We start from the raw sequence: 12,337 nt of genomic DNA on the forward strand, positions 1-12,337 counted from the left end.
TGATCAGAAATCTGAGTATTTGTAAGATGTACCAGTTTCAATTGTGAAAAATATAGCAAATGTTTGCATTAAAATTTACTCACCTCAGTCACTATGAATAAAGCAAAAGATTGATGAAAAGTCTGTGACACTCTTTCTAGATATGTTTGCTGAAGTGAGCACTGTTTTGTTTGAGATATTTTTTCATTTTATACTTTAATCTCTTCTTTAGTTTGGAGTTGTTCAGGCACTACAGAAAGCTAAGCTGACACTGTAGAAAAGAAAACCTCTTTACCAAAAAAGAACTCTACTGATCTTTTGCTGGAGAGTGGGGTAGCCAGCAGATACATCAACTGCAGAACACTGGTACTCAGCAGTGCACCTGTATTCCTGATCTCTCCATCATACAGCTTCAGGGTTCTGTGAGAGCATACCACACATCTATCTTGCCTAACTCCAAAATTTCCATGCACTTGGACCTGGGTTTACCCATAGATATAGTGCATTGTCATGGAAAAGCTTGAAAAAACACTACAGGTGTGAAGTGACTCTATTATAGAATAGAGCTGTGTATACCTAGCTGTGTATACCCTCTATGCAGGGATTTATTCTAGAGAAAAAGAAACAATATATCTAGAAGTGCTGTAATTGGCTAGCTAGTCCTCTGACTAAAAATGATGAATATTTAAGAATCTTTTACTTCTGAGGACAGATCTTCCTTATGAAAGAGTATGCTAAGCAGCCATGACTCACCCTTGTACTTGAAACAAATCTATGTCCCACAGCTAAGATGAGGCTATGAGGAAGAGATAGGATTGACTGTCATATGAAATGATCTGTAACTGAACTTCTGCCTAAAATGAAAGCGTAGGGCATTATGAAAATACTTTGACCCATTTTTCATTGCTGTTCTGAAACGTTGTCCTTGAGGGACAGTGGAAAACTGGGGTTCTAGAGTCAAATATATTCTGGAAAAAATAATTAAAAAAAAAAAAAAACAACCTTCAAACCAAGTGGCAGTTCTGAAGAGCTAATTCCTGAGGGCATAAACAGTTATACTCTGATCCTACTCACCAAGACATATATCACTTGCATGCCTATCCAACCACTCTTCCTGTTTCTGAAACCCAATCCTATCAAGCTTATGAATCACAGCAACAGCCTGCTGCTCCTCTACAAGGAGAAAATTTTAATCATTTCAGGTACTGAAATAGAAATATATAAATAGCTGACGAGGATGATGATGACTGTATCCTACCATATATTGAGAAGTTTTTACCCCAAACCAGATAACAGATTTAATGAAGCTTATAATATTAGCTTGTGTGCATAAAGATCATATTAAGAAAGAATGACTAGCAGAAGTAATGAATGGGAAAACTGAAGAATGAGGCTACCCTTTGATTGAGTCTAGATCTCTATTACTGCTTTTACCATTTGCTTTGTCCCAATGCCCTATAAGTAGCACAATGAGTATTAAATTTCTTGCAGCCACATAAGTAGCGCTTTTTTTTCAGTAATAAAAAAAAGATCTTATATATCTTCCTTTACTCATTACTTACATCACTGAAACATCCAGTAGATATGCTACAGTGTAACTAAGAGCATAATTTGTCCTATTGACTGCAAAAATAAAAGCTGCAGGTATTACACAGAATGAAAAACATCCATGCCTCATAGGCAAAGAAGGATGATACGTCCTCAAATTGCCTCTTGGGTAAACCTCTTATAAAGAAGCTGTCTCTTACTGTTTGATTTTAGGACATCTAATTCAAAGGAATCTTTATTTCAACTAGTATCTCTAAGTAGTATTGTTAATTATAATAAATACTGTACAATGGTAATCTGTAATGTCCTGTGCTATGTTGTATGTCAGAGATTAATAAAGATATTTTATTGGAATAGATAGTTAAAATGGTACACCAAGTTCAAGAGATATAACACAAATATTTTAATTAAAATCAGGTATTTCTGGAAACATATAAACTTGCCTTTTTATTTGGTGTTTGGATACTTAACTTTGGAAATGGATGAGAACTGAGAAGCACTACTAAGTTTGCAGTTTACATTTTTGTAGCAGAGAAGTTATTGATTCAATGTTCTCACTGAGAAATAGACATTTCTTTTGAGAATTCCTGAAATTTCAGCTAACAGAAAGGTGACGCTTGTGCAAACAAGAACCATACTTCATCTTACGTGGTCAAATTCAGAACTTTCATAAGCAAGAAGTTTTCTCCAGCATGACTGTTGCACTAGTTATTCAGTTTTTAATGTACAAATATAGCTGTTAAAACTTAGTGCTCTTATTAAAGAAATAAAGTGGGAAGAGAAACAAGAGGAAGGCATAGAAAACACTAAAAGAAAATGAGGATAAATAATTCTACAACTGTGCAACTTTCACAGATTCCTTCCAAGGGAGGACAGGAATATTTAGGTAAATACTACTTTTAGGATTAGTGTGAATAATCACAATTATCACTGTTTACATCCCTGTGGTAAGCATATAATCACAGCTCTGTGTCTTTCCCCCATCACCAGCAACTGTGAATTAAGTAGAGTTGTGCACAACCTACTTTTTTCCTTGCAACTTCAAGCTTTTTAAAGAACATTTTTAAAGTTCTACTGACCTCTGTAGACACTAAGACATAGAAGAAAATTCTTACATCTGGAGAAGTGAACTTGTTTACATGCATTTACTTTGCAGTCAGTCCATCAACTCCAGGTTCTAATGAAGCATTTTTCTTCCTTTTGGCAGAAATATTTATTTGTATTAGAAACATGCATTATTTCCAGGAAGAGATTCTTGTAGCCACCTGTAGATGCTTCATGAATGACTGATGTATGATACAATAGGTAGAAGGAAAAAGGATTTGAATTTTAAATTGCAGCTTCCAAACTGTTAAACCTCACTGCAGAATATAATGGGCAGCATGCAGAAGACCCTGGAGGTATTTCTTTAGCTGGCTTTAAAATTGGAATAAATAAACAAACTAAGGACACAAACTTCATCTCAGCTACAGTATCAAACCTAGCAAAAGGATTAACAACGTACAGCTGATGATAAAAATAAAGACAAGTAAAGAAATATTTCATTTTAATATTTGGTATTGAAGATGGCTCACTTGAAGCAGACTTTTTCATCTCTTTTCACCTGCTTTAGGGAAACTCCATCTTTCTTTTTGCAAATACTAAGATGGGACAGTTGCCTAGACACTAATGAAGAAAATGTGAATTTTGCTAGAAGAGATGAACTGAACAGGGTTCACAGTGAGGAGAGAGAGGAGCCAGATGGACTCTTGAACTTTGAGCTTGACATTTGTCACCATGATCCAGGGTATGAGACCCCAGCTCCACTGCCACATGCCCAGGTGAAACTGCTCTCCAGCTGGGAAGCAGGATGGAATGTAACCAATGCTATTCAGGTAAATTCTTACTGCATCACTCATTACAACTATCACTTTTAAAATCTGGTCATCATTTAGTCTGCTTTTTTTTTTTTTCTCTTGACATCATTCTGTAATATTCTAAATGGTCTATGAATTTTTTACTAATATATTTCAACTTTCCTGCATAAGATTAACACTCTGTAAAAATATTGCTCCAGAGGGAAAAAAAATGACAGGGATGTTACTTAAAGTTTCAGAAATATTTAAACTAGTTAAAAATGAAAAGGTAGTAACTGCATCTGCTTTAAAAGCCTGTGAATTATATTTCGTAGGTATAATTCAGTTCAGTAAAAGAGTAGTATGAGAAATTTGAGGTAATACCTACTAGAAACAGGAGTTTAAAAAGAGTTAGATTGACGTCAAACATTTTCTGATATGTAAGTTATACTAAATATGAATGGGAGCAAAAAACACACTAAGTATGATAATATTTTTCAGTGTTAAAGAAAACAGTAGAGTTGAAAAGACTTAAAGGATCTGGTCCTGGCATTCTCTGTGGAATCTGAGTAATTTTCTGAGTCCTTAAATTTAGCATTAATGTTTCTTTTTTCTCACATTTCATGATTCATTTCCTTACACAATTCTATCATTATAACTGAATTTGTGTCTGACATGTTAAGAAGAAAGCAGTACCCACAGACACATCTAGTCCTAGTAAAACTGTTGCACTTTTGATGACACCCCAATTATACAAAAATAATCCTTCCAATGACACATAATTCTGTGCTAATGCTGATGAACATTTGTTTATGTATGCAGTTCATATCTTGCCTCTGCAAAGCAGTAAAAGGACATATTTTAACCTTGCTCTATTTTCAAACATGAGCACCACCAGTCGAGAGGCACTGTAATAGCATTTAGGGCACAGTAGCATATCATACTCAGAAAGTATTCAGCTGTGAATAGAGGTCCTAAGATACCCAATTTACTTTTTCCTAACACTTTTTCTCTTCAGTGTCCCTCAGCAGCATCTAGTCAGGGCAGGAGTCTGGGATGAGAGCCCATTGCTATCTGTGAGCTTTGCCTTCGATTTAACTGAAGCCAAGATTTCATTCTGGAAGTAAATTTTGTCAGTATTTGCTGTATGACCTTTTGATGAGTCACATTCTGTCTCACTTATTGCTTTCCCTTCTGAAAAACAAAAGTAATAATGTTTCTGTAATACACTAAATTGCTTAAAAACTCCTGAATGTCTTTATGTAGACAATTACTAATAATCGTTAATATGATAACTTCTAGCTCTAAAATAGTTCTGTTACATAGATATACCCATTTGAAAACAGCAGAAATTCAAGCTAACTTACGCAGTCAGATCAGTACCTACTGTCTGAGTCAACACTTCCAGCTCTGTAAGCTTTCCATACTGCTTTTTGATCTCAAATATTTTAGAAATCATAATTAAAAGATGACAGCTTCCTTCTAAAGCAGACTGAGGATGGCAAGATCTGGGAGCTACAGTAAAGCTAAAAGTATTAACAAAATGTAACACAATGCAGTGCTGAGTGTGTATGAGAGAATATATGTCCATATGCATGCACTTTTCCTATTTCCCAATACCTTGGCATTCCATTTAGGCAAAAGGATATACATAAGAGAAGGGAAAGAGGAGAAAAGAATGCTGGATGAGCATCTGTGAGGAAAAAAATAATAATAACAGTTTGAAGATATTTCTGTAAATAGATTTGAAGAGAACATTAGGATTACCTGAATAATAATTAAAATAATCCAAGTATTCATGGCTTGCAAAAGCAATATATGCCAAAATGATAGTAGTTTTGCCCTACCCAGAGAAAAGGGCAGAAGTGTTTTGCATAACAATTAGAGGTAAATATTTAAGCAGAATTCTGAGGTCTTTTAAATAGATATTCCAGTGAGTGATATTAGTCTATGAGTGAAATTATTTTCATCTTTATAATGAGAACAAGTACGTTTTTGGTCCCCAAAATTAAATAAAAGGATTTTATTAAGAGTGTTCAAAATGCAAATGTTTTCAATCGACATAGCTTTTTTGTTTGTTTGTTTTTGACTTCAACTGCAGAATTGTGGAGCTTCGATGACAATGCTGTTTATGTAAATGATTGCTTGAGACATTTAAAGTTTCCAGGGAAACACGTTTCATATTCCAATAGTGCACAGGCAAATGAAAATCTGTATCCAGTTAATCTGGGTAACGACAGAGACCATAAACCTGAGTTAATTCAAAAGAGAAAATGAACATTATCATCTGTCAGAGTGATCCAAGTGGCATTTGTGTAGAGCAGAAAAGGACAAAAAAAAATTGTACTAACTCATACAGTAGCTCTGGATATATGAGCAAAGCAAGAATAGCAAGAAAAAACTGTTAAATTCTAACACTAAAGCATTTCATAGCAAAACCAAACTTCATGTCTACATGACTGTAATTTATATCATTGTGAGTCTACCTCACCTTACTCAATCTTAGCAGGACAAGGAAGTTTAACAGTTCAAAAACTCAGCCACTTTACCAGACAATTTCAAAGTACAATTACTTCAGTTCCATTATGCTTGTACAGTCTTTAAAAGGCAGTGCAATATAAGCACACAATTCTTCCCTGGATATTTATTGAAATAATGACATTGTATCAAATCATACTGAGGGTGTATTTTGATTCAATCTGCGCTTCTTAACCAACAACGAATAAGAGCCTGCATGCCACGCTCATAAATATCTGAACCAGTGGATGTGACCCACTGTTTCATAGTTACTGTGATGGCATCACTGATGAAATACACCACCCACTGCCTCATTCTGCTTACATCCACTGTTTGGTCTCCATAAACATTCAGAAAGTGCAGTCAAATGTCAAAAAGTGCCATTTTTTAACGCACGGAGGAATTCAGTGACACACCTTTGCTTCATCTACTCTTTCATATCAGATGCCAATTTGTCAGATTGCTCCTCTGCTGCCATCTGTCACACAGCAACAACCTGTAACACAGTATCAGTAGGATGGTTCAACATCTGCTGCTATAGCACCAACATCTGCCTCTAACATTGTGAGTCAGCATTACTATCGGGGAAGCCCTTGAAATTAAACACTGTGTATCTGTACATCGGTTCAGAAAGGACTCAACACTTCAGTATTCATAGTTTTCATAAAGGAAACTCTATCTCTGAATTTTCTTCAAGCTGTGCCATACATTTCCAAACTGGGTTCTAATCTTGCTCATTTCTGTGATTCTATACTATTTACTTAAGAATATAAAATAGTTCATATTTATTTCTCTGTGATTATTCCTCTGAGTTACCTGCCTTTATAAACTAATATAGACTAAATCTGTGGTGCGCTATCAACAACTCCTGTAGTCTTAAGTATAAGACAGAATGACACTAAAACAGAATTAACAGACACATCCCTCAAGATATACAGGTAAACATCTTTTAAAATAGTGACTAAACACACCTCCCATCGAGCTTTACTGACAATATGAGAATTTTCTAAATACAAAGATGTACATTCTTATGTGTCTAGAAAACTAAACAGCCACTCAGACTTTGAACCTAAGTGTGTATTTTCCAGAATTGAAAACAAGGGTAAATGCCATCTATTGCCCAGGGCAGTAACTTCCTTGAGGCTAAAGTCATACTCTGCACTCAATTACAGGTGTCTGAGTGAAACAACCTGCTGTATGTCATAAAAAAAGGGATGGTATTGAGAAATAAAGGGAGATTTCTGATGCTCAAAATCTAGGAACAGCAAGTATTTCAAGTTTCTAAATAGATCTAGTCAAAATGTGACAGCACAGAGCAAAATTTGAAGAGTATATGTCTATGTGATGCATATAAAAATGCCAATTTATAAGATTTTAGCTAAAATGCTCTTTCAGCAGGATAAATTTATTCTTAATGTGTTTGCAATCACAAACTCACATGGCTGCAACTACAGATCAAAACAATCTTAGAACATGGTGAGGGCCATCTGTATTTAAATACATTTTTCATTTGATAGAATGTCACCATTATACAATGAAGTATATAAGATGCATTTTAGGGAAGAAGACTGTGTAACTAATGTTTATGCCTTTGTTTTCTCTTTGGATTTTTGTGGGGCAGAAGGGAGGAGGGAGTAAGATTCTGGACATGCCATTTCTTAATGTAACATTTTATATTCAACCTTTTATTCATATAATTTTTCATATTCAAGTTTAGCTCCGATTCTGCAGCAATGTTCCTTACTTTCTTTACTCACATAGTATGGAGGAGGCTGATAGTATACATATTCACTCTACTGTCAACTCTACTTTTTTCACAAGAATGCATTATCTTTCAGCAATGAGATTCTCTCTTTATTCGACATATAAACATTGTGCAGCAGATTTAGTTTCAGTTAACTAGCTGCCACTCCCGTCTCATTGGAGAATGTTCCACATCACATAACTTTTCCCTTGTAAACACTAGAAATGCTATGAAGACAGGACTCCTAAACATAGAGAGGCAGTTCATCTAAAACTTTTCCTTGTTGAATTGTTCTCATGGTATTTAAGTTACTGTTTTGTTGGTTTTGCATTTTAAGTTGTTTGTCTTATCACTTGAGCAACGAACAGAAGGAGGGAGTGTTGAATGGATTTACACCAACATATTCTACTGTAACTGTTATGGAAATGATAGGAGTAGTGGATTATTTTTCCATAGTCCTTTTGTGTCAGATTTGCTAGCAAGTAGGAGCTATGGTATAAGATAAATACTCCATGAATTATTCCTTGGACATACAGATGGTCTCCAACATATAGACACTTGGTTCAGAAAGCACCATGCTACTTGTTAAAAATATAGCTTTAAAAAGTAATTGGTAGAAGTATTAAAATTTGTGCAGTCTACAAAGACATATTAAAAATCTTTACCAATTAGTGCAATCCTTAAATTATGCTTACCTGTACCACGGGCACAAAATTCCATTTCCTGTTCGATGAGTAGCAAAAGATTTAGAGGAAGTCTGCTTCTCTCTCTCGTTTGCCCTTACTTTTCCCCTTTCATAAATGACTCTAATGGCCTTAATAGGTTCGCTATAACCAATATACAGTAATATATAATTTATGATGTTGATGTGCTTTAAGGTAATTAGCATGTATTTCAGTAGATGGGGAGACATTCTAAAGCATAGTACTCAACACACATTTAATTTGAAGTTTAGTAGGCAAACTCAGCCTTAAATGTGAATATCCTGGGAGCACTGGGTGTCAGACAGATTTACTTTAAAATGTTTACTCTTACCTGATATCTTTAATATCTTTAAGTAATTTCTACCTGAGTTTTAGTGACATCACATCCTTTTGATGGCAGTAGCCAAGAGCACTTCTAAACTTAAAGAAATTCAAATAGTTCTGTTCAGAACATCAAGTTATAATCTTAGATTTCAAATAGCTATTTATTTGATGCTTTATTTTTAGCAGTGTCGAGTATTTATAATTTCCAATCATCTCAACTGAAGTTCTTCTTGCCTAGCATATCTAAGATATATCTATAAATTTCAGAGCTATAGTATTGTAGGTAATTATTCTTAGAAGTAGTAGCTAAGCTACTATAATGCCTAATATACTTATCCTAAATCTTACATTCAGTTTGACACTGTCCTCTGAAGCCTATTCTGCTCTTTCCCACATATTCTTTCCAAAGGTGCCACATATGCTGCCAATGGGCCCAGCTGTACTCCGTTGTGGGGCTGATGGAGTGGGCTGCAGCCAGCTGTGAACAGCACTGTCTTCTACAGAACTCTCCTGCTAACTAACACCTGGAAACAGAAACCCAATATCAGCAGTAAAGCACAGTGGCCTTGCTGGTGTATTGATCTAAATACTGAATACCAGTGCAAAAAAGCAGTTTTGTCACTGATCTGCGTGCATTTCAGAACAAAGAAAAGTGTACAGGTACAACTGAATATTTGAAGTCTGATTTTTCAATCACTTTTTGAACTCATTTTTCACTAAAGCTTATGAATGGAGCTGTTATGGTCAAATGTAAACACGGCATTTTAATCAGATTTTAAAATGTAAAAAACAGATCACGATCAATTAAACAATCTCTGCACTACAGAATCTTTTGAATCTCTGATCTGCATGGCAGGCTACTGCCTTCTGAGCTGTAAATGGTAGCACTCCAATGAACTGACTTTTGAGGGGCAGGAGCTTGTAGGCTGTATAAGGTTTGTGCCTCTCCCACTTTCTCCCTTTGGTCCCTTTCCTGCCTCTCCTGGTGGAGCAGGAGGTCCCTGCAGCTCTGATGAGTCAGGGCTCCCAGGTCCTAGTGTGAGCTGCAGTAGAGGAGCTGGGAGAGCTCAGCTCAGCTCTCCTGCTTACGCCTTGCTCTCCAGCCAGTAATAGTACAAAATTTTGATATAATTGAAATTTGCTAGTTGTTTTGACGTGATGCCAAATTTAACTTAAAGGTAGACACTCTTAGCAGGGCCATCAGTATTTCTACCATTTTATATCTCAGCTCAAGAACAGTCACATGGATGAAGTGAAAGTACGTATTCACCTGAGAGCTTTAAACTTTGACGGTCTTCAAAGGCCAACTACTATAAGTAGTTTTGCTAGAGCTCAGCAGACAACGTGCCAAGTGTCAGAGGTGTAATTTACATTCACATTTACATATATTTGCAAAAAAAAGGTTTGTCAGTGTCTATTACTCCCATGACATATATAGAATAAATGTTACGTGTGAGTAACACTTTGGTAACCTGAACATTGTGCCTCCCTCTAGACCTCTTTCTCTTTACTTTCTTCATTAGGAAACCTTCAAGCCCTGCAGGATATGGCCTGTGCCAGAGCTGTTAATGCCTAAAAAAGCTTTTGCTTGCTTGCAGTGATACAGAGATACATACAAGTGCACACATGCTTCATAACTCTAGCATGCACTTTTTATTGCAAGATTTTTTTTTTTATCAGGAAAAGAACATTCAGTTTATAAACCATTTATTCATAACTCTTTGTGAACACTTCTTCAGCCTTTCAGACATGAACTACGCATCTTTTCCTTATCAATCTATCATTTACCTTTCTGCATCTATTGACTGATTTTAGTCCTTCCAGTCAAAACTAAGATCATCAATTTTTTAATACTTAATCAAGCAATCCTATGAGCTAATATGGAGATATTTATTTGTCCTCTTTTGAGCTGCTTTTAAATATCCTTTTGCTGAAAACGTCATAGTTACAAGCTACAGTGAAGCCACCACTAATTCTCTTGACTCATAGTTTCTGATATTGATTCGTGGTTTTATCGACTTCACTGCGTGTCTGCATTTGTTTACTGTTATCTCACCCTTAGATTTCAAATTCCTTGAAGAAGAGACTATCTTTTTGCAGTCTGTTTGCACAGTGTCTTTCACGATGGGATTCTGATCAAGGACTTTCAGGTGCTCCAATAAGGAAAACAATTTTGAAAGTAAGTCTCAAAAAGTCTTCTATTTTACAGAGACTCTTTACAAAACAATGATTGTTTAAATATGACCTATGATAAATCAGCCTGATAACTGATGCAATTTTATTTATTTATTTATTTATTTTTATTATAGAGTTGTTTCTCCTTGTGATTGAGATCTATTGAAGGCACAAAATAAATTAGCAAAGTAATGCAATAAAAGTAACTTTAGAATATTCTGGCACTAAAATGAGTATGCCATCTTCAAAATACAGTCAAGCAGGAGAATGACAGAAACCTAATATTGAAGATAAATGGATAGCAGCACTGTGAAAGTTATACCTTTTGAAATAGTAAATACCAAACAAAATCAAGTACTTGTCAGCTATTTGAAAGTGATGACAACTTTATTCCACAGAATAACCCAAAGCAGCAAGACTTGCAGAACAAAGATCTTTGTCTGTCTCATAGATTCATAGAATCATAGATACATTAGGTTGGAAAGGACCTACAAGATCATCTATTCCAACCATCCTCCAATCACCATCCCTACCCACTAAGCTACTAAATCAAATCCCTTAGCACCTCATCTAAACGCTTCTTGAACAGCGCTAGGGATGGTGCCTCAACCACCTCCCTAGGCAGGCCATTCCAGTGCCTGACCACTCTTTCAGAGAAAAAGTTTTTCCTCAAATCTAATCTAAATCTTCCCCGGTACAACTTGTGGCCATTCCCTCTCGTCCTGTCATTAGTTATCTGGGAGAAGAGACCTACTCAGGTCAAGTGGATGGCTCAGATACTTTCAATCTACACTAATCTATCTACCAGGCTTTTTGGTCTTATCAGTCTCTGAAAATATTTTCTACAAGCAGAAAAAAAATGTGGCATAATTTCTTCCCCCTTAACTCGTGGTGCATTACATGTTGTGTTAAATAACATAATTATTGGCAACTTTGAATTTCTATATATATCATTGTATTTTATTGCTGTGATATTATGTTTGACATCTACCTTTCCAAATAAAACCCATATTGTCTTTCACAATTAATTACCAGCCTGCTGTGGCTGATATTTTGTGCACACTCATGCCTTCTTACAGGTTCTCACACATATCACTGACCAGTTATCCCTGATGGAAAATAGTCTTAAAAATATTGCTGTCTAACTTCTTCACCCTGCGAGATATGCCACTCAAAGAATTTATTTGCTTTAATACACAGTATTTACACATATAATTCCTCCCAAGATAACATTACTTCTAGGAAAGGAAGAGCATAATGATAGCTGGTGAAACTGCAAATATTTTGCCAGCTATAAGTCCTTTCCTGAAGAAAATGAACTTCCTTCATTTTCATTAGTAATTTTTCAGCAAGAAGCTCATGTTTTTATATACATATATAAAAAGGTGAGCCTCAAGTTTAATCGAAGAATAAATATTAGGACGAGATCATCATCTACAGGTATGAGAATTTAATATTAAAAATAAAGGACTTCTGAATAATTATAACACAGTAACAGAATCAGAAATAGT

At 35.4% G+C, this 12,337-nt stretch overlaps 1 protein-coding gene across 1 annotated transcript in view; it reads left to right on the top strand.

Annotated features, from left to right (window-relative positions):
• Positions 1-3,092: 3,092 nt before the first annotated feature.
• Positions 3,093-12,337, top strand: part of LOC136048334 (vesicular inhibitory amino acid transporter-like) — a 28,809-nt gene continuing 19,564 nt past the window's right edge. Inside the window, exon 1 of the mRNA XM_065735967.1 lies at positions 3,093-3,401. Within this exon, the coding sequence (XP_065592039.1) occupies positions 3,093-3,401 (309 nt within the window). The remainder of the gene's footprint in view (positions 3,402-12,337) is intronic.

Source organism: Cyrtonyx montezumae, unplaced genomic scaffold, assembly GCF_038088225.1.
Source record: "Cyrtonyx montezumae isolate F1298 unplaced genomic scaffold, pur_monq_1.0 scaffold_0, whole genome shotgun sequence".
Taxonomy (NCBI): Eukaryota; Metazoa; Chordata; class Aves; order Galliformes; family Odontophoridae; genus Cyrtonyx; species Cyrtonyx montezumae.